General features: G+C 43.5%; 1 protein-coding gene across 1 annotated transcript in view; it reads left to right on the top strand.

Annotated features, from left to right (window-relative positions):
- ubr3 (ubiquitin protein ligase E3 component n-recognin 3) overlaps window positions 1-11,969 on the top strand; it is a 242,571-nt gene extending 230,602 nt beyond the window's left edge. Inside the window, 3 exon segments of the mRNA XM_084314353.1 lie at window positions 1,144-1,353; window positions 7,340-7,479; window positions 8,945-11,969. Of these exon segments, the coding sequence (XP_084170479.1) occupies window positions 1,144-1,353; window positions 7,340-7,479; window positions 8,945-9,062 (468 nt within the window). The 3' untranslated portion in view covers window positions 9,063-11,969.
- The last annotated feature ends 9,533 nt before the right edge of the window (window positions 11,970-21,502 follow it).

Genomic DNA, 21,502 nt, shown 5'->3' with positions numbered 1-21,502 from the left:
AGTGGCACTGAAAGAGTTAACTACCACACTATAGAAGGTTAACCCTTTCACTACCACACTAGAAGGTTAACCTTTCACTACCACACTACAGAAGGTTAACCCTTTCACTACCACACTATATACGGTTAACCCTTTAACTACCACACTATAGAAGGTTAACCCTTTCACTACCACACTATATAAGGTTAACCCTTTCACTACCACACTATAGAAGGTTAACCCTTTCACTACCACACTACAGACTGTTAACCCTTTCACTACCACACTACAGAAGGTTAACCATTTCACTACCACACTATAGAAGGTTAACCTTTCACTACCACACTACAGAAGGTTAACCCTTTCACTACCACACTATAGAAGGTTAACCTTTCACTACCACATTACAGAAGGTTAACCCTTTCACTACCACACTATATAAGGTTAACCCTTTCACTACCACACTATAGAAGGTTAACCCTTTAACTATCACACTATAGAGGGTTAACCCTTTCACTACCACACTACAGAAGGTTAACCTTTCACTACCACAGTACAGATGGTTAACCCTTTCACACTAGTGATACAACTGGCGCTGCTCTGATGGCTGCCTTTCTGATCGCTCCGACGAGACTGTGCTTTATTTTGTTAATTTTTATAGTATTAGGAGTTTTATTTGCACCAACTGTTGGTGCATTATATGTGTATGACCGTCAGGGTTAACCCTTTCACCACCCCACTACGGAAGGTTAACCCGTTCACTACCACACTACAGACCGTTAACCGCAGTTTGTAGAGCGTTGGAAGCTGAGTCGCGAAGTCTTTTAAGGGGGCGTCCTGGTGGCTCAGGTTTCCTTCACTGGGTCTCTCTTCACTCTCTTCTCTTGCTAACTGTTGTAGAAACTGGTTTCCATCGGGTCTCTCTCCTCTGTTCTAGGATCAGTAACTCTGGTAACTCTTCCGGTCTCCTCCTCCTCCCCACAGACTCTGCTGGTCCAGGATCAGTAACTCTTGTAACTCTTCCGGTCTCCTCCTCCTCCCCACAGACTCTGCTGGTCCAGGATCAGTAACTCTTGTAACTCTTCCGGTCTCCTCCTCCTCCCCACAGACTCTGCTGGTCCAGGATCAGTAACTCTTGTAACTCTCTCCTCCTCCTTCCCCCAGACTCTGCTGGTCCAGGACCCCCAGTGGGCGACCCCTCGCCTCCTGCAGCTCCCAGAGAACTACAACACCATCTTCCAGTACTACCACAGGAAGGCCTGCTCCGCCTGCAAGAAGGTGCCAAAGGACCCCGCGCTGTGCCTGGTGTGCGGGGCCTTCGTCTGCCTCAAGGGCCTGTGCTGCAAGCAGGGGAACATCTGTGAATGTGTCCTGGTGAGTGGCTCTCCCGCTTCCCCCCCCCCCCCACACTTTCACACCGCCGCACTACCAAACGGTTTTAACTAGGGATGTCCGATATTGGCATTAAAATGTGATATCGGAAAATATCGGTATCTGTTTTCAAAAAATACCTTTTTTTTTTTTTAACATTTCTATAACCTTTATTTACCCAGGCGAGCAAGTAAGAACAAATTCTGATTTTATTTATTGTCAAAAGTATGCATAATGTTGTGTTAATTCCACAACAAGAGATATGTAAGGGATAATGTATAGCTACGAGGTCATTGTCGCAAAATAATTGACCGACACGTAGTTTAAAATACCGAGCCGCTTCGGCGAGGTGTTTTAAACGTCAGTGAAGGTCAATTATTTTGCGACTGACCGAGTAAAGCTATACATTATCCCGCTTATTACATGGCTAACTTACTAACAATATACCTAATTCATTTGACAAATCGCAGTTGTTCTGTGGCTCTGTCAGCCCAAATAAAGTGATTATTATTATCGCGGGCAACCTCTGACTGTTCTGGCTCCGCTGTGTTCTGGCTCCGCTCGTCGCTCCGCCCCCTGTCATCGCCGGCAGCAGACAGTGTGTGTCAGTGGGCTTGATTGCGAACAGCTGCGCACAGCGGTCATTATTGAAAAAACAGCGGTCATTATTGAAAAATAATGACCGCTGTCGGGGGGCTATTGACCAATCACAAGCAAGCATTTCGGCGAATGTGAAAACGCCATGTAATAAGTAATGTTAATTACTAGGGATCCACCGAATGGGAAATTCTTGGCCGAAACCGATACCGAAAATAGGAAACAGTTGGCCGAAAACCAAATGCCGAAAGGCCGAAAATGATTAATATAAATATATGTTTTTTTTTTTTTTTTTTTTTTTTTAGCTACCTGATTATGGCAAAAGACATGATTATGGCTAAACTTAACTTAAATAATATTAATAATCACTATTATGGGCCCATAAAACATTTATTCAGCACTTTTGAATGCATACATTAATTCCAGACTGACTAAAAGACTACAACGATTGATGACGACTTCCTGTCCTTGCATTTCCATTTCCGGTTTAACGATACATTTTCAACAACAGATTGCTGCTAATTAAACACTTCATTTAAACGGAGTAACGTTATGTCGTGTTCATACGTGTAGTGTAGTATGAACTCGTCATAACGTTAACATTACTCAGTGTCCACTGTTGCTGCCACCGTTGCGTCGCAGATGGATGGTACACTGTTAGCTCCGTAGCTAATCCGCTCCTAGACTACTGATAGCAGTACCGTTAACGTCGGAGCTGATCAATACTCCGGTTTTTTCTAATTTAGTTTAGAACCGGGTTTCGGGGGGCATCCCTACTCCCAAGAGGAGTTAGTTATCACAGGCTGTAGAATGCAGGAAGAGCTGCCAAGCTGCTCACGTTACATGTTGCGCATGCTACGGTATGTCTGTAGTCGCGTTTTGATGACGTCATCACAACAACACGTTATTTGACTTTCGGTCATATATTTTCGGTGCTAAAACCCTTTCGGCCAAAAGCCGAAAGAGCCGTTTTAACCATTTCCGGCCGATAATTTTCGGTAGCCGAATTTTCGGTGCATCCCTATTAATTACCTGAAATTATTCCGTATTTTGGGGGGGGGGGGAACCCTGCATATATCGGTACCGGTTGATATCGGTATCGGAAATTAAGAGTTGGACAATATCGGTGTATCGGTAAAAAAGCCAATATCGAGCATCCCTAGTTTTAACCCTTTCACTGCGACTATAATACAGCAGGTTAACCCTTTCACTCCTGCGTGACAAATGGTTAACCCTTTCACTGCCACACGACAGAAGGTTAACCCTTTACTATCAGTGTAGTGTGATAGTAAAGGGTTAACCTTCTGTCTGTAGTGTGGCAGTGAAAGGGTTAACACTAAAAACAGGGTTCTCGCACAAGGTCCTTGGAAGTGCTTAATTAAGTTTCAAGTTTGTTTATTATGTCACAACAAAATACAGAATACTTTATATGAAATGCTTATTTCTGAAGGAGCCCCTGAGAGTGTGCTACATACTGTACAGTAAAAAAGAAATTAAGTAAGTAAAAAAAAAAAAAAAGTAATTAACACTTTGGGTGCCGGGAGCCGTCTTTAGACGTCTTTGCTGGCCATGCTAAAGTTGCCGGGGGACGCTGTACGTCGTCTTTATATCAATATTTCAAAAATCTGCGATCGGATTCATAATGTCCCTCCGCTGGCCTGAGATCCACCAGCAGGACCCACTGAGCTCTCTGGCGGTTCAGGAGCGCCATCTGGTGGCCGATCGGCGCAAGCGCTTAACAGGAAGCGCACTAGAGGTTTTGCTAGACGTCCGTATTGCTTCCGGCCACTCGGTACATGTCCCGTGACTCTAGCTCGTCACTCTACATAGCGATCGATTGCCAATAACTCGATAAACAACATGATTTGGACGTATATACCATTATACAAGCTGGAGATGGACCGGGTAATAATATATCCCATAATGATAAAATTTCTACTCGACGATGATCGCCCAACGGCGCGCGGAGACTGGGGTGAGTTTCAGCGTGTAACGTTACCGTCTTCGATAATAACTGATATTATCAACATTTGACCCACATTAGATGATTGGTATAACGCTGCCCACGGAATTATAAACGCCCCCTCGCCCATCCGGTCAACATCAGATGACGTGTAGTAACTTCTAGAAGTACGTCTAGTTGGAATTTTTTATATCGCGCTGATTGCCATCAAACTGTATTTCATCATCAATATAATGCATTTGGGGCTATATATCACGTTCTGGAGAAAGCTGCAGAAAGAGATGAAAACATACTTATACATTAGACCATACTTTACTATGAATATGTGAATGAAAAAGTTTAACGTTGCTACACAATGAACAATACATATAGGACTTTGAATGGGCCCTAATAATGGCAATGTAGCAATAGAATTTAAAAAGTTATAGCCCTGCAAAGAAGGGGACTTTCTTTCTTTATTTAAAGTCTATAAAAACAGCATTTAAAAGTGAATCGTATCCTCTTAAATGCCCTTTTAAAATGAAAAAATAGTGCTTAGGAAAGTACTTGAAAGTTAATTTAGCAACATCTGTGGGAACCCTACTTAGATTAGATTAAAATGTATTGTCATCATACAACACAAGTACAGAACAACGAAAAGAGGTTTGGTATCCAACCAGAGTGAAAATGTAATGCACTAATAATATACTATATGTACAGGTGATTACATATATAAATAAGTACTACTGAGTAATAGTGCTATCAGATGTATGTACAGAACTGTAGTATTAATATGTACAGTGATACAGGTATAAAGTCGTACTGGCCAGCAGCGTAACTAGTAAGAGTAGGGGCGTTTTCACACCTGGCTCGTTTGGAGCTGTTGAAACCGAAACCTGGAGCGTTTCCCCCCTATTTCGGTTCAGTTGGGCATATATGAACACAGCAATTACATTCTGTTGCGGAACAAAACAAGCGGGCCGAGACCACCTAGAGAGGGTGATCTCGGCGCACTTCCAAACGAACCCGACGCGACTCGTACGCTGTGAGAATGCAATCGACTTAACAAACCGACACAATAATAATAATAATACGTTGTGGGTCAACGTGGAGCAGCGATGAGGTACACTGCATCGTTGATATTTGGGCAGACGATCACATTCGTCAGATGCTGGAGAACACAAGTACACTGAAGTGTACAGACAGTTTAGTGACCGAATGAGGGAAAGGGGCTTTGAAAGGTCTGTCGAACAGTGTCGCGCTGCTGCTGCTGCTGCTTACAGCGGAGATACAACAAGCAGAGCAGACCCTGAAATGGTGTTTGTGTTGCCGGGTGTCAGTCAGCTCTCTCTCTCTCTCTCTCTCTCTCTCTCGCTCTCTCGCTCTCTCGCTCTCTCGCTCTCTCGCTCTCTCTCGCTCTCTCTCGCTCTCTCTCGCTCTCTCTCGCTCTCTCGCTCTCTCTCTCTCTCTCTCTCTCTCTCTCTCTGTGCGGTCATCAGTAAAGTCAGGGTTAGGGGGGGGGAGACACACACCCCAAAATCGTGCATTTGTTTTGGTCCGCTATTAACACAGCCGTGTGAACACAAACGAACTAAAGGACAAGTGCAACATTGTATCATTATAGTCCCTGAATCTGAACAAAGCAAACAAACTACAGGTGTGAAAACACCCTAGGTTTAGGTTTACTTTATTTGTTCAAGGGGGACAACGGTGTACATTAATAAAACATTTTACAAATGTAAATGCACCCAATTTTAGCCAAAATGCTAATTTCCATTGGCAGTCCCCCTGCCAGAAGGTACAGGCTAAAATTCTGTGTGAAAAAGGGTTAGCAATAAAATCAAGATAAATAACATTAGAATAAAAACACAAACAAAAGCACATAGAACATACGATAGGGATGGATACCGTAATTCCTCTAATAGTAACCCCGGCTTGTATTTGTTTCAACTGTAGCGGGTACCAGGCTTGTATTAGGAGGAGGCCTGTATAAGAGGGAGGCCTATATTTCAAATTTTCAAACGGATCATAATGAATAAATCAACATTTTGTGTCAGTTTGAACCCAGTAAAATGTACTGGGTTCATTTATTGAAACCAAGTACTGTATGAAATAGTAAACCGTGCAATTACAGGTGGTCACTGGTCATTTCAACGTTTTCAAAGTGAAATCAAGTAACTAGCTCAGTATGCAGCTCAGTATATTAGTAACCCGGCTTGTATTAGGAGGCCGGCTTATAATTGCTTAGCTCAAGAGCGCACCCGGCCATTAATAGAGACCCGGCTTGTATTTGAGACCCGGTTACTATTAGAGGAATTACGGTATGTATAGATATAGTATCTACAGACATGTAAAAAGGATTTTATGCAGGTATGTACAGACAGATGTGGATATATATATATACGATAAGAATAAATATATATATACACGGTATATACACTGTATACATGCTATCATACAGAGTTATATGGTGTATAAGTAGGAATATAGAAGGAATATATGCACGTATATTCAGACGGATATGGATATATACATATTATGCAATAAATATGAATGTATATATACGGTATATACAGCACTATTGTACTTGCTATCATACAGAGTGGATTATGTTCCTCATCTCCAAGCAGTTATACATTGTTAACCACACGGCCAACGCTGTTAAATATGTAACTATACAATTGTATTGATTCATACGCGTGTTAATGTTCCTTCATTCGTTCTGGGGTGAAATGGTCGGTCATTAAAGATTTAAACTGTCGGAGGATACTAACGTATTGAGTTTTAATGGACATCGCAAGACGAGCGCAAGGTGCGGAGAGGAGGAGCCACAGAGCGCTTCTCCACTTCTTTTGAAACGTCTTCGCTAACTTTCAGCTGACTAGCCTTTATGAATGAATGAATTACCTTTATTTATATAGCACCCTTCACAGCACGAATGCACAGGGTGCTTTACACTACAGCATAGCAAACAAAACAAAAAATCTGAAATAAATGACAACAACAACAACAACAGACAGCAGTTAAAAACAGTGAAACAAATAAAATAATAGAATAAAAAATAACTAAAAACTGGGGCGCCCTTGTGGCGCATACCATAGTGCCTCGCGCACCTACGCGGCCGACCCGGGTTCGATCCCAGCTCCCGTCGTTATTTGTCGCATGTCTTCCCCACCTCTCCTCCCGTTCGCCCTCTCCTCTGTTGGCCCTGCGTGACCAATAAAGCTGTAAAAATGCTAATATTCTTATTTTTTTTTTAAATAAATAAAAACTATAGGAACAGTGAGGACAAAGGGTGCCTATATGTGTTTTTAGCTGAGTTTTCTGAGGGGGCAGTTAGTCGAGAGGAAAGGTCAAACAAATTCAGTCATCGTCATGCGATGTTCTCTCGCGGATCAGTGAATAATCGTGATTATGATTTTTGCCATAATCTTTTTGCTGTGCTTGCAGCACTCTCAACACTGTGGCGCCGCGACGGGAATCTTCCTGCTGATCAACGCCTCCGTCATCATCATCATCCGGGGGCATCGCTTCTGCCTGTGGGGCTCCGTCTACCTGGACGCCCACGGAGAGGAGGACCGCGACCTGCGGTACAGTCCCATAACATGTTGTATTCTGGCCAGAGCTCCCCAATAATAATATTATACAAAATATATATATATATATATACCGTAATTCCTCTAATAGTAACCCCGGCTTGTATTTGTTTCAACTGTAGCGGATACCAGGCTTGTATTAGGAGGAGGCATGTATAAGAGAGAGGCCTATATTTCTAATTTTCAAACAGATCATAATGAATAAATCAACATTTTGTGTCAGTTTGAACCCAGTAAAATGTACTGGGTTCATTTATTGAAACCAAGTACTGTATGAAATACGGTAGTAAACAGTGCAATTACAGGTGGTAAAAAAAAAGTAAAATAAAGTAAAATAGTGCAATCACAATACTGGTATAATAATAATAACTTCGTTTTATACAATTCTGATGTAGGCTTACTCTCTTGGTAAACATTAACACCATACCATTATATGGTATTTACTGCACAGCCAGGCCAGCATATAACAACAATAACAAAATATATTGCCTATGGTAAATCCGTTGAGGGAAATACCGTAATTCCTCTAATATACATGAAAGCCGGCTTGTATTAGGAGGCCGGCTTATAATTGCTTAGCTCAACAGCGCAGCCGGTCATTAATAGAGACCCGGTTTTTAATTGAATACCGGTTACTATTAGAGGAATTACGGTATATATATATATATATATATATATATATTAATATTAAATGTGCAGCCGCCAGTTCAGTGTTTGCTTTTTTTTTGGGATAGTACGGTCATGAAATTGGTATTAAGATAAGATACGATATTCCCTTATTGATCCCCTTGGGGAATTACATTTGGCTCCGTGTTGGTATTAAAAAAGTCAAGTCACCTGTGTCACAGGTCTGCAACTGACAACTCTCTCCCTCTTCTCTCTTCTCCCTCTCTCCCTTCTCCCCCTCTTACAGTATCTCCCTCCCCTCTTCTCTCTCTTCTCTCCCTCTTCTCTCTCTCTCCTATCTTTCTTCTCCCTCTCCTCTTCTCTCTCCTCTCCTCTTCTCTCTCTCCCCTCTTCTCTTCTCTCCTCTCTCTCCCCTCTTCTCTCCCTCTTCTCTCTCTCCCCTCTTCTCTCCCTCTCTCTTCTCTCTCTCTCCTCTTCTCTCTCTCTTCCCTCTCCTCTCCCTCTTCTCTCTTTCTCCTCTCCCTCTCCTCTTCTCTCCCTCTTCTCTTCTCTTCTCCCTCTCTCCTCTTCCTCTCTCTCTTCTCTCCCTCTCTTCTCTCCCTATTCTCTCTTCTCTTCTCTCCCTCTCCTCTCCTCTTCTCTCTCCCTCTCTTCTCTCTCTCTTCTCTCTCTTCTCTCCCTCTCTTCGCTCCCTCTCTTCGCTCCCTCTTCTCTCCCTCTTCTCTCTCCCTCTCCTCTTCTCTCTCCTCTTCTCTCCCTCTCCTCTCCTCTTCTCTCTCTCTTCTCTCCCTCTCTCCTCTCCTCTCCCTCTCCCCCCCCCCCCCCCCTGCAGCCGTGGGAAGCCCCTGTTCCTGTGTGAGGAGCGGTACCGGGTGCTGGAGCAGCAGTGGGTGTCTCACACGTTCGACCACATCAACAAACGCTGGGGGCCTCATTACAACGGACTCTAAGCCGTCCCCCCAAAGCCCAGTACAGCCCCTGTTAAACGCCCCCCCCCCCCCCTCTTTGCGGCTTACGTGTCCACCTCTATACACGGCTTACGTGTCCACCTCTATACAGCGTTTGGGAGTCATGTGACCTAGACAAACATGCAGTGAGGGTCACAGCCTTTGGTTTATGTGAAGTTTGGTGTACAATCATGCCTAAAGACTTAACAAGTGTGTGTGTTTATTTAAAGTGATTTACTGTGTGGTTTTCAACCCGGGGGGAGAGACAGGAAGTGGGTAAGTTCTCAGTAGAAAGCACAACGCTGCTGCCCCTGGAAAACTGATTGGTTTGGAAAGAGGCTTTCTGAGGAAAAATAAGAAAAAGCCTGTGATATTTGTTGAAAAAGAAATTAAGTTTATTATTAATCGAGGTGTTCCCCCCCCCCCCCCCCCCCCCCGCGCAAAAAGTGTGATGATTATTTTGTCACCATATGTGATGTTGATGCATATCTCTCATTTACCAGACTTTGTTCTGCTGTGTTGGCATGCGTTTCGAGCCCCGAGGGGTGTAGCGATGTTATTGCAATGTGCACTCTTTTGTTTGTTTAGATGTCACAGCGCCCATCCACACTGGAGTGTATTGCAGGCGTAGCAAGAAAACTCCTTTTTCTTTGAATGGGTCTAGTTGCAATTCATCCTCAGGAAGTTGTTTTTTTCTTCTTTTTTTTCTCTCTCTCTCGCTGTTTAAAATACAAAGTTTTAGATATTAAATAAATAAATGCTGCTGCTCATTGTTCCAAGTAAGTAATTTTACTCCATTGTGAAGATTATTTGTTTTTTTTTGGTTTTCTAAAGGAGTTTTGCTTTTTTCTTTTTTTATTGGTGGGACGGCGTGGAGACGTCGACGCCCGCAACGTCAAGGGAGACGTGTTTATTAGCTGCATTTATCTCTTTTATGACCGCTGGCCGCACTCACACGGTGGCCGCTTTGCTCTTGTGCCATGCTCAGATTGGGATTCCTTGTGGGGCAGGGGGGGTGACGGGACCGGGTGGAAAGAAATCCCAACCTGAGAACGGCATTAAGAGCAAAATGGCCGCCGTGTGAATATGGTCAATTGTAGTCCTTCCCTCCACCCAGTATCTTCGATTTTGAGAGAAAACTCAAACAGCCACCCCAAGACAAGACTACACTGGCGTGGCTGCTCCAAAAAGCAGGATTACTTTAGTTCTCCAGATGTGTCTATATCTTGGATGCTTTAGATCCAGATGTGTCTATATCTTGGATGCTTTAGATCCAGATGTGTCTATATCTTGGATGCTTTAGATCCAGATGTGTCTATATCTTGGATGCTTTAGATCCAGATGTGTCTATATCTTGGATGCTTTAGATCCAGATGTGTCTATATCTTGGATGCTTTAGATCCAGATTTGGCTATATCTTGGGTTGTTTTGGATTTGAATTTGTAAAGTAAAATTTGAGGGTTATCAGGTTAAAGTCAGAATGTTAAAGAAAATGTCAGTCAGTCAGTCAGTCTGATGATCATAAACGATGGAACAAAATAGTTTTTTAAAATATAGTTTTTTTTTAAATTACCTGGCTAACTATGTAAGCATTCTCCCCCAGGTCAGGATGGATGCCATTGCCCAGGCTAAGCAGCATCCTCTGGGTTACATAGATTGTCTGCTCCTCATGGTCAGGGCTGCCCATATAGACCCCCCCCCCCCCCCCCCCCCCCCAATGTCCAGGATTTCACATAGGCCACATTTCACAATTCTCAAATTAATGTACACTTTAAGCAATTAATCAAGTCACTGCACAAATATTATATTCGGCTAAAACAGCAACCGTCAAACCCTTATTTTAGCAGTAATACTGCTTAGCATTTTTCTTTCTAATTTTCAGAGATGATGCCTTCACGGGGGGGGGGGGTGGTACATATTAAAACATCTTTGAATATGAAGAAAGTTTAAGATTTGAATTGTGTATTTTGTTATAGTGACTAATAATTGGGTTACATTTTAAATTAACAACTTTACTTTGATCATTTTGGCATCAAAAGTCCTAATTACAGTACTGTAGATTTCCCCCGCCCCCAATTATGTCCTTATAAAGAATCACTTCTACAATGTCGTCGATGACTTCCGAGTTATTGGCGCCTTCCAACATCGGTCCAGATGACCGGACTTCAGTTCCCCCCGTTCCACACTGTCTGTGCATGACGTGCTTTTAGCTAGTTCTCGAGTTCCAACGCTGTTTTTTTCCTTTTCCTCATTATTATTATCCATCATTATCATTTATTTTTCTTCTGGAAGCCTGCGGGATTGATGATACTTGTTTTCTTTTGAACCCTTTCACACTGCCACACTACAGAAGGTTAACCCTTTACTATCACACTACCGACGGTTAACCCCGTCGGTAGTGTGGTAGTAAAGGGTTAACCTTCTGTAGTGTGGCAGTGAAAGGGTTAACCGTCTGTGTATTGTCGCAGTGAAAGGGTTAACCGTTTGGTAGTGCGGCAGTGAAAGGGTTAAGGTGACGAGCGCTAAACTGAGTCCCCGAGTGGTTAGCCCTGGTGCTCCACGTTTGTGCTGGAAGTGGGGAATCTCTGAAGGAGAGGTTCTGTCACTTGAAATAGTTTCCCTCTTGAATCCATGCATGCTGCTTCCTCTGGTTGAGTCCCCCCCCCCCCTCCTCTCTTTACTTTGCAGCCCCTCCCCCCCTCCCCCCATTGACTTTGTACATGATCGCAGCGGAATGGCCAAGAGTTAACGGGTGTAAATTGTAACAGAAAGCTCTGTGTGTTCTCCTGTATGAGTAAAAAGAAGAGAGAATACAGTACATTACTGTAGGTGCTGACTCAAACTTTCTGAGTTTGATCAGAAAGGGTGACTTGGACATTTAATGCAAAATGTAACATATGTGAATAAAATATAAACACACTGATTTGTGTCACTGTTTTCACTTTTTTTTTTTTTTTTTTTTAACCCTTGACGTAATATTTTCCAGGTGAACCACTCGTGGTTTGTTTTGTTTAGTTTAGCATTGGCTTTTGCATAGCAACAGCTATCCATCCTCCTATTAATTTCTATCCTATTCATCCAATAACTTACATGGTGACACAGAATTATACATTCACACAATATATTGACAAAATATCATAAATAACACCTAAACTAAACAAACAGTGCAGTTAGACTAAGCAGATAGACAGGCTCCGACTGAATCCACCATGATCTAATTAATAGATGGATACAATTTAATATATATAGCCCATGTAGCCTTACTCCCCAATGATGTCACAGCAAACATTTTATTTGTTATAAAAAGGTTATTAAGCAGGGTTCCCATTGATTGTGGCATTTCTTGAATATTATTGAGTCGTGATAGGTGTATTCCAGTCAGGAAAAGTCCGAATTTTGTAAAGTCACTGAATATTATGGTATTTTTTTACAAATGGGTGACTTTACAGGAATCTACAGAATGTATTTTACAACTTGTTTCATACATACATTAAGATAAGAAAATATATACCTTTATTGATCCCCTTGGGGAAATTTGGGCAGCATGGGGGAGGGGGAAGACAAGGTAATAGTAGAAAGACATCAAATTTGATCTGAATATAAACGTACAGTATGAGAAAGAAAATTGTAATAGATGGTGATTAGCAGCAATTTCTGTATATATCGTATGATCATTTTATCCACAGCTAGGCTAACTGTAGTGGAACACTTTACAAGCTGAATACCAACAAGCGGGTGTAAAAAGTACCCAGAAAGTATTGGTACTGTCAAAATCTTACTCAAGTAAAAGTCATAGTATCTGGCTGAAAACACACAAGTAAAAGTCAAAAAGTTTCTACTTTTAAAATGTACTTGAGTACTAAAAAGTTAAAACAATTTTTTTTGACAGTCTTAACAGGTGTTTAATCAAAGATCCCCGCTTTCTAGTCTTGCACAAGGACCAATCAGCATGGGTATGGGCAGGTTAATTTCCCATTGATGGGGATTTGATTGGCTGTTTTTAAATAAAATGCCGCTGCAGGATTAATAACGTTAACGTTAGTTCGGCCAGAGAAACAAATACACTAATTAAATTGGTTGGACCTGTGAGATTTGTACTTTGTAGGTCTGCATTTTAAATGTAAGGAGTAAAACGTACGTTTTTTTTTCCTCTGAAATGTAATTGAGTAAAAGTACAAGTATACAAACCTAATAATACTCGAGTAAAGTACAAATCCCCAAAAACAGTACTTAAGCATTGTAACGAAGTACAATTACTCTTAAGTACTTTACACCCCTGCCAACAACACGGGAAGGAGTTTGAATGTTTAGGTCACTGAGGGGCTCCGACATAATAATAGTCATGGGATTTTGACATCGGGAGCCATGCAGGTGTGAACTCTTGATTGAGTCCAATTTGTTTTGCTGGTGTAGCTGTTAATTAAAAGGCTCTCCGTGGAGACGACCTGTCGGCTTCCTGGCACCACAGACCTCCTGCTCTTGCATCCAACCATGAAGGACAGCCCGACCCGAGGGAACGCTGTCCTTTTATACTTGCTTTTTTAATACCAGACCAGACGAGCAGCAAATGGGATGCTTTTAAATGTTCCTTTGTCCCCCCTGTTAAGATATTCTGGGAAGAAGTAACCACGCAATTATCAGAATTTTTATTTCTGACCATACGTGTACTGCCTTCTGTATTGTTGTTGAATGATGTTTCTCAGTTAGCAGCCTCTATACAGCTAAAGAGACTAATTTTGTCCGGTCTTACGGCTGCTAAAAAGCTGATGGCATCACACTGGATTCAACCGGATAAAATGTGCCGGAAGGTATGGGTTCTTACCTATCTCGATGTGATTTATCTAGAGATATCTACCGCAAGAATTTTAGGTGTCAATGAAGCCAGCATTGCAATCTGGTTAGAGGTGGTGGAGAGAATAAAGGTTAGCATATGAATTGTAATCCTTGGTTAGAAACGAAATAATGCATGGATTATCCAAGGGGGGTCCTGAGGGGGGGGAGAAGAACGAGCAAGAGCATTATGTATGTATTGTATTGTAAGTATTATGTATATATCTTGTAACCTACATTTATATTGATTCAAATACTGGACTGTATAGTCCTGTGATTTATTGTGGATATTTACTGTTAATGTTTGTGTGTCTAGTTTTATGTCATGTCAAAAAAAATTATAAAAAAATTTGTTCACAAAAATAAATGTTCCTTTGATGCTAACCTCGTTCCCAGTTTTATCTCCTCCGTGAGATCAAGCCTGGTAAAGAACTACGGCCGAAAGTGTCTATGGGGTCGAATTTCCAGTGTATGTACGTACTTCCCCCTGGAAGATGCCTCCGAGCGGACCGACCAAACTTTTCCCGAATCCTGTCGGCAAACAAGCTATAGAACGTCCCGGTCGTGTAGTAAATTCTTCAGGCAAAGCCGTTGCAGTGGCTCAAACGAGGAAATATTGTGCACTTCACACGTTTCTATAATTGTTTTTTAGAAACCGGAAAGCCTGTAGCCGGTACTTCCGTTTACACGCTTTAGGAGGCATATCTTTACCAGCCTATAAAGCCTAGCTGCATTCTCCTACTATGCTCCCTTTTTATGGAATACGCAAGTGAAACTTTGTCTAGAGGCACTTCCTACTGTGAATGCTTTATGCTACATGAAACATGTAACTGTTTTACCTGATGCTATTGCTGATCTGATTATGCTTCTTGCCCACTGCACAAATGGCCTCCTGTGTTTGTATTTGATTTGTATGTTTCTTTGTTTAATGTACTGTATATTCTATATAGGCCTATGCCCTGTTTATATGTTGAAACTTGTTGTGTGCCGTGTTGGTCAGGACTCCCTGGAAGAAGAGATCTTGTATCTCAATGGGACATTCCTGGATAAATAAAGGATAAATAAAGATTTTTAAATAAAACGCAAAGAAACGAGACTGCTAGGGGTTCAGCTCGGATCCCACACACCGTCTGGAGCAAGTGGAACTTTATTTTTTTATTTGGAGGATGTTTCGATCCCGAAGGATCTTCCTCAGGACCTGATGGATCTCTGATAGACCTGATGGATCTCTGATGGATCTCTGATGGACCTGATGGATCTCTGATGGATCCCTTACCTACTCTTACTAGTTACACTGCTGGCCAGTATGACTTACTACCATAGTGTCTTTATACCTGTATCACTGTACATATTAATACTACAACTCTGTACATACATCTGGATCTGATTAGCACTATTACTCAGTAGTACTCATTTATATGTTTTACCCAGTTTAATCACCTGTACATTGTATATTACTATGGTACTTTACTGTTACATTTGCACTCTGGTTGGACGCCAAATTTATTTCCGTTGTACTGTACATTTGAGAATCTAATATAATAGTAATAATTGTGACATTTCTATAACACTTTTCTAAGTTTTATAAGCTACTCTCAGTGCTTCACAATGGATTGGCCCCAGTAGGAATCAAACCCCTAACCCGGACAGTGTTAGTGCCTTGCTCCGAGAGCATGCGTTCCCCCATGGGACCACGCAGGACCTGTTGTGGCCACCAGGGGTCTCGCAGCATAATGTAATAGAATAGAAGAAGAAGTCATTACCTACTGTCTGCACATTGGGTACAATGGTGAGACCAGAGATATACTGGTCTGGTATTATAGTATAGTATGTAGTAACATCGACATGCGAGAGACAAATGTTCTAAAATGTCCAACATATCTCTCCTCTCCCTATTCTTACATCACCAGACAGTCATACTAAGTGCTTATTCATTGTCTGAATTTTCTCATCAAACTCAATATTGTAAAATGGTAAAAGGCTGCATTTATATATCTCTTTTATCCAAAGTGCTTTACAATTTGTTCCTCACATTTGACCCATTCACTCACACATTCACACACCGACGGCAGAATCAACCGTGCAAGGAGCCCAGCCTGCTCATCAGGAGCAGTTAGGGGTTAAGTGTCTTGCTCAAGGACACTTCGACACGCTGCCCGGGAGGAGCGGGAATCGAACCGGGAACCTCTACCTCCTAAGCCACTGTCGCCCAGTGTCAACACCAAAATGACAGCAATACTCTCGTCAATATGTAGTGTGTGAATGAACGTAGTCCGGTCCACGTCCATGGTATGAAGAACCCAAAGAGAGTGAATGAATGAATGAATGAAAACTTTATTTAACAGATTGCAGAATGGGTACAATACAGTACGGCTCAATACTCACAATTGTTAAGGGGATGCAGACCAGAGAAAGACTTTCGTCTTGTTTACATCAGGGTCCCCCATTTTCAATTCATAGTGACATTTATGACATACACAACATACATGACATTTATGGCATAGGGACATATGAGTACCCCCCCCCCCCCCCCCCTCTCCCAAGAGGCACCCACAAACTATAGACAGTTTCACTGGAATTCTGTTCCTAGATCAGATTCAAATGTATTGTCATCATGCAGCACAAGTACAGTAGAACAAAAAGAAGTTTGGCATCCAGCCAGAGTGCAAATGTAACAGGAAAGTGCAATAGTAATATACAATGTAGGCTACAGGTGATTAAACTGGGTATAACATATATAAATTAGTACTACTGCGTAATAGTGCTAATCAGATTTATGTACAGAGTTGTAGTATTAATATGTTTGTTTGATTGATTGATTGAAAATTGCAGAAGGGGTACAATACAGTACGGCTCAATACACACAATTGTTAAAAAGGGGATGGAGGTTTACATCAGGGTCCCCCATTTTCAATTCATCATAGTGATACAGGTATACAGACACTATGGTAGTAAGTCATACTGGCCAGCAGCGTAACTAGTAAGAGTAGGTAAGGGATGTTTACAGATATAGATACTGTATAGTATCTACAGGTATGAAACAAGAGGCGACGGTGACTCAGGAGGTAGAGCAGTCGTCTGGTAATCCGGAGGTTCTCGGGTTCGATTCCTGCTGCTCCCAGGTAGTGTGTCGAAGTGTCCTTGAGCAAGACACTTAACCCCTAACTGCTCCCCATGAGCAGGCTGGGACCTTGCATGGTCGCCTCCGCCGTCGGTGTGTGAATGTGTGAGTGAATGGGTCAAATATGAGGAATATATTGTAAAGCACTTTGGACAAAAGAGATATATAAATGCACCATTTACCATTTATATACATGTATAGGCCTACATGCTAGGGAACCGTTTGTAATGTATTTCCTGTTACCTATTGCATAAGCTAACATTGCAACAGGAAGTAAACTTGGGCCCTTTTAAAACTGCATTGTTGTCACTTTGAAACCATCTATATAAAACAACTACAGGATTAAAATTTTTCCCTCAACAAATCCAGTCATTATCCCGTTGGTCAGTGGCTTATCCGGGTAGCTTACATTGTGTGACATTAAGCACCGTGTTTAGCCCGTCATTAGTAAACCAAGCCATAATATCGGGTTGAGTTTGCTTGTTTTTATTGCCGTTTTTTAAAGTTGCCTTCGATGTGTCTTGGTGATGGTTTGATCTCGATAGTTGGAACAGCCCTGCAGATGACCGGGGTCACAGTCAGAAGCCTGTTGAGATCATCAAATACCTTTTTGTAAAAACACACAAGGGCAGCAGGTAATTAGCTGAGAGCCAACATTCTTGCCAATGTATGCATCGTTAGCCAACCCGCTGACACGCTGGACTCAAGCAGATTAGCCCCGATACAGGGGAATGTATGGGCCACGCTCAGATGTGTTAGCTAGTTGTTTAGCAGATATTTCTGTGAATGAATGAATTCATTAATTAATTAATTAATTAATTAAAACTTTATTGCAGAATGGGTACAATACAGTACGGCTCAATACACACAATTGTTAAGGGGATGCAGACCAGAGAAAGACTTTCGTCTTGTTTACATCAGGGTCCCCCATTTTCAATTCATAGTGACATTTATGACATACACAACTGTTGTGAAGGGCCAGATTAAACCGAATATATATATTTATTTATATATATATATTTAATTGTATTTGTATATTCTCTAATATTCCCTGATATCCCTTGTATATTCCTTGTACAATATGCATTGAATATCCATTCTAGCCTACTGAACATCCCATAATAGTCTCCATTCTACTATTGGTCGAGACCTTGGTGCCAGGCTGCCATACCCCTCAGACCCAGTTCAAACGTACCGCTCCACATGTACGAACAAGTCCTAGTTCCGCGTAGGAATCTGGCTACCGCACCACTAATGGGACTATTTGTTCATAGTGCGTATATATACTGCGCTACTAAAGTAGGACTTTCTTTTCAGTCCAGTTTCTTACCCTCCAATAGAGTCACAGACGTAAAGCCTCCCCGCGACGCCACGTGTGGGAGTAAGGCCAAGTTCGCCTACCATCGGTATTGAGACATCGTGTATATTAATATTTGAATAGTCATATTTGGCACTATATCGTCGAGTTGGACGTAGTCTATTAAGCTAATAATAGTCTGTTAATATATAGTGCTTCGTGCGGTGAGAATACTACCGTAGTCAGCACCCCATCGTTTCGGGCAGAGAACTGGCTGCTTATCCAGGGTGGTTGACCCCACGTGAAGCTGCACCCGAGGAGCCCCAGAGCCGACGAGCGAGTGGACCTGTATACCGGATTATTCTGCCGACGACAGCCCGCCTTCCCAGGCACGGATTATGCTTTGTATACTTTGATTATTCCATGGATAAAGACCCCCGACACTGCCGTGTGTTGGAACCCCCCCCCCTGGAGAGGACGCAAGGTGAGGAGACGCTCTGCAAGACGAGGTCGCTTCACGTCTCTCCTCCGTGGACCGGAGAGAGCCGGCCCACAAAGAGTCCATCTGCTTTCATCTGTGGTCCAAGGATCGCCGGCGCATTGAACGGCACTACAGTGGGTTCACCTGGGATACCCTTGGCCGGATGAGGCAGCCGGATTCTACCCCCCCCCCCTTCCTACTCCTGTCGGCTTACAAGCGACTGGATTAACCCACCCTAGTGTATCCAGTATATAATCATTAAAGTATCATTGCAGTTATTCCTTAACTATTCCAGGTCGTATATATGTACCACCTGCGCCTTCAGAGATTGGACATTCTCTATTGATATACCGACGAATACTCTTGCCATAAAAGTGCATACTAATTCCCATTCATAAATGTGATTGATTTGATTAAGTGCTTGCTCTACACACCATCGCTGTGTAGAAATAAAGACCTATTTCTAATTCGTACATTTGTGTTGGATCCGTTTCATCTACGTGACAGTGTTCATCATAATATATTTATGCCGTGTACTGGGTGGCCGAATATTAAGTACAAAGGTAGTGGTAGTAAGTATCATATCTAGTAATACAGTCAGGGAATTGTACCCCTCAGTTACAATTGGTCCTTCGAGCCGGAGGGTAATCAGTGTAATATTAATATAGTGTTATTAATATTGAAATGGCCTATGATGAACACTCCACGAAACGATCCTCCTAACCAACGCCCGCAGCGCGAACGACGGCTCCCTCAGTACTTAGAGGCTTACGCTGTCAGTCAACAACCTAGTCTTCTACTAACAGTAAACGCGGTAAAACTAGAAAGTAAAAGTATGTCTAACCCCAACGCCCAGACTACCCCGACCCTAGAGGCCCCTACGGGCTCTAATGTAACTGACCAAGTTCACGGTGGGGACCAGTGGGAACCAGACATGACTTCACACCCCGCCAGTACTGAAGAAGTAGTCCCCGATGAGTCCCGGGAGGAATACAACGCTACCGAGAGAGAACTCGGCACGGAAGAAGACGGGGAGAGCACCGTGGAGATAGAGCTCCAAGGCTCCGCAAGGAGTACCCCGAGGGAAGGCTCCCCTATACAACCGCCTTCTCCCAGCGAGGCAGAGAGGACCCTACAGCAGGCCTTCCTCATCAGCCTGAACGCCGCTGCTGTACGCGACCGACTGCAGATCAAGCAGCGGAGCGAAGAAGAGCATATACGTCTAGAACTAAGACGCATTCAGAGAGAAGAGAATGTGGCCCGAGACCGAGCAGACAGCCAGCGAGCAGCTGCTGGTGCTCTACGGGACGCAGAGCGCGACAGACAGCAAGCGCAACTAATAGAACAGCTGATCAGACGGACAACACCCTCTCCCTCCGCCAGAGGCTCCAGGAACTCGTCTAGACACACCTCCAGGGCGGCATCCCCTAGCCGAGTAAACAACCCTGAACTTGACCAACAGACGAGGTCTATACCCCCCACAGACCACCTCCCCCCACCGGTCCAAGCGAGACCTAGCAACCGGGAAGGAGCAGCATATCCTGTGGAGAGGCTAAACCAGAGACTACAAGCACTGGATGACCTAACTGAAGACGAAGAGGAAGAGGAGGAGAACCACGCCCGACGACAGCACAGTACTCTACCGGACCAGGAGGTCCGGTACAGCCCAGGCTATACTCCCGCGGAGCTGCGCTACAGACCCCCGACTCTATACACGGGTGAGCACGATGCACGACCCGCACCGAGGAACAGCACCTGGACAAGCGGGCCATGGTACACTGCCGGTACCAGCCCATACCAAGGAGCGGGAGGAGACTCGCCTAGGAGGCCTCTCCCCCAACGCTCGCCGATGTATCCACAGTCAGCGTCATACATTGACACGCCTATGGTACCCGACTTCACCCAAGAGAACCGGGCCCAGTATACAGAACTCCGCATGTGTCTGGAGACCATGTTGGTGGATGTATTGGATGAACGCCACAAATACGCCATCCTACTGAAGCACTTAAAGGTGCCCCGCGCACATAATATAGCGCTCGCCTACGCGACTTCCACCACCCCATACACAGCAGCGCTGGTAGCATTGGACCTGAGGTATGGGCGCATATGGGATTACGTGATCCAGGAGATCCGACACATCGACCGCTTACCCCCAGCAATAGACAATCGAGCACTGGACGACCTGTCCATCAGAGTGCAGTCCCTGGTAGGGATGTTGGGAGCGCAGAGAGAGAAGGGGAGGCATGAACTTTACGCCAACTCAAATGTGGAAAGGATCTTGGAGAAGCTGCCGCCCGCTCGACAGGAGCGTTTTAGGCGACAGAGGGACCACCGAGACCCGAATGGCCCCGAACCGAACCTCCTCGATCTAGCAGACTTCCTGGCGAGAGAAGTCAGCAGCCTACGGCTAGATACATTCGGACGGAGCACCCCTGGCTCCAGAGAAGGAACCAGACGACTAAATGATGGAAGAAGATCGGTGACTGTGATGCACCAATCGGAGTCAGTACCGAGCAGCAGGAGCCACAGTACCCCCTCCAGAACGGAGAAGTGGAAGATAGTGTGCCCCTACTGTGAGAAAGAACACTGGCTAGCGCAATGTGACTCCTTCCCCAAGCTGAACGCGGAGGAAGCAAGTCAATGGATAAAGTCCAACAAGCGCTGTTTTCGCTGTGCGCGCTCACACATGGCAGCCGAATGCCGCTTAAAGAAAA

This window comes from Notolepis coatsorum (assembly GCF_963971535.1).
Source record: "Notolepis coatsorum genome assembly, chromosome: 5".
In the NCBI taxonomy this organism is placed as follows: Eukaryota; Metazoa; Chordata; class Actinopteri; order Aulopiformes; family Paralepididae; genus Notolepis; species Notolepis coatsorum.
This window is presented reverse-complemented; position numbering and strand designations above follow the sequence as displayed.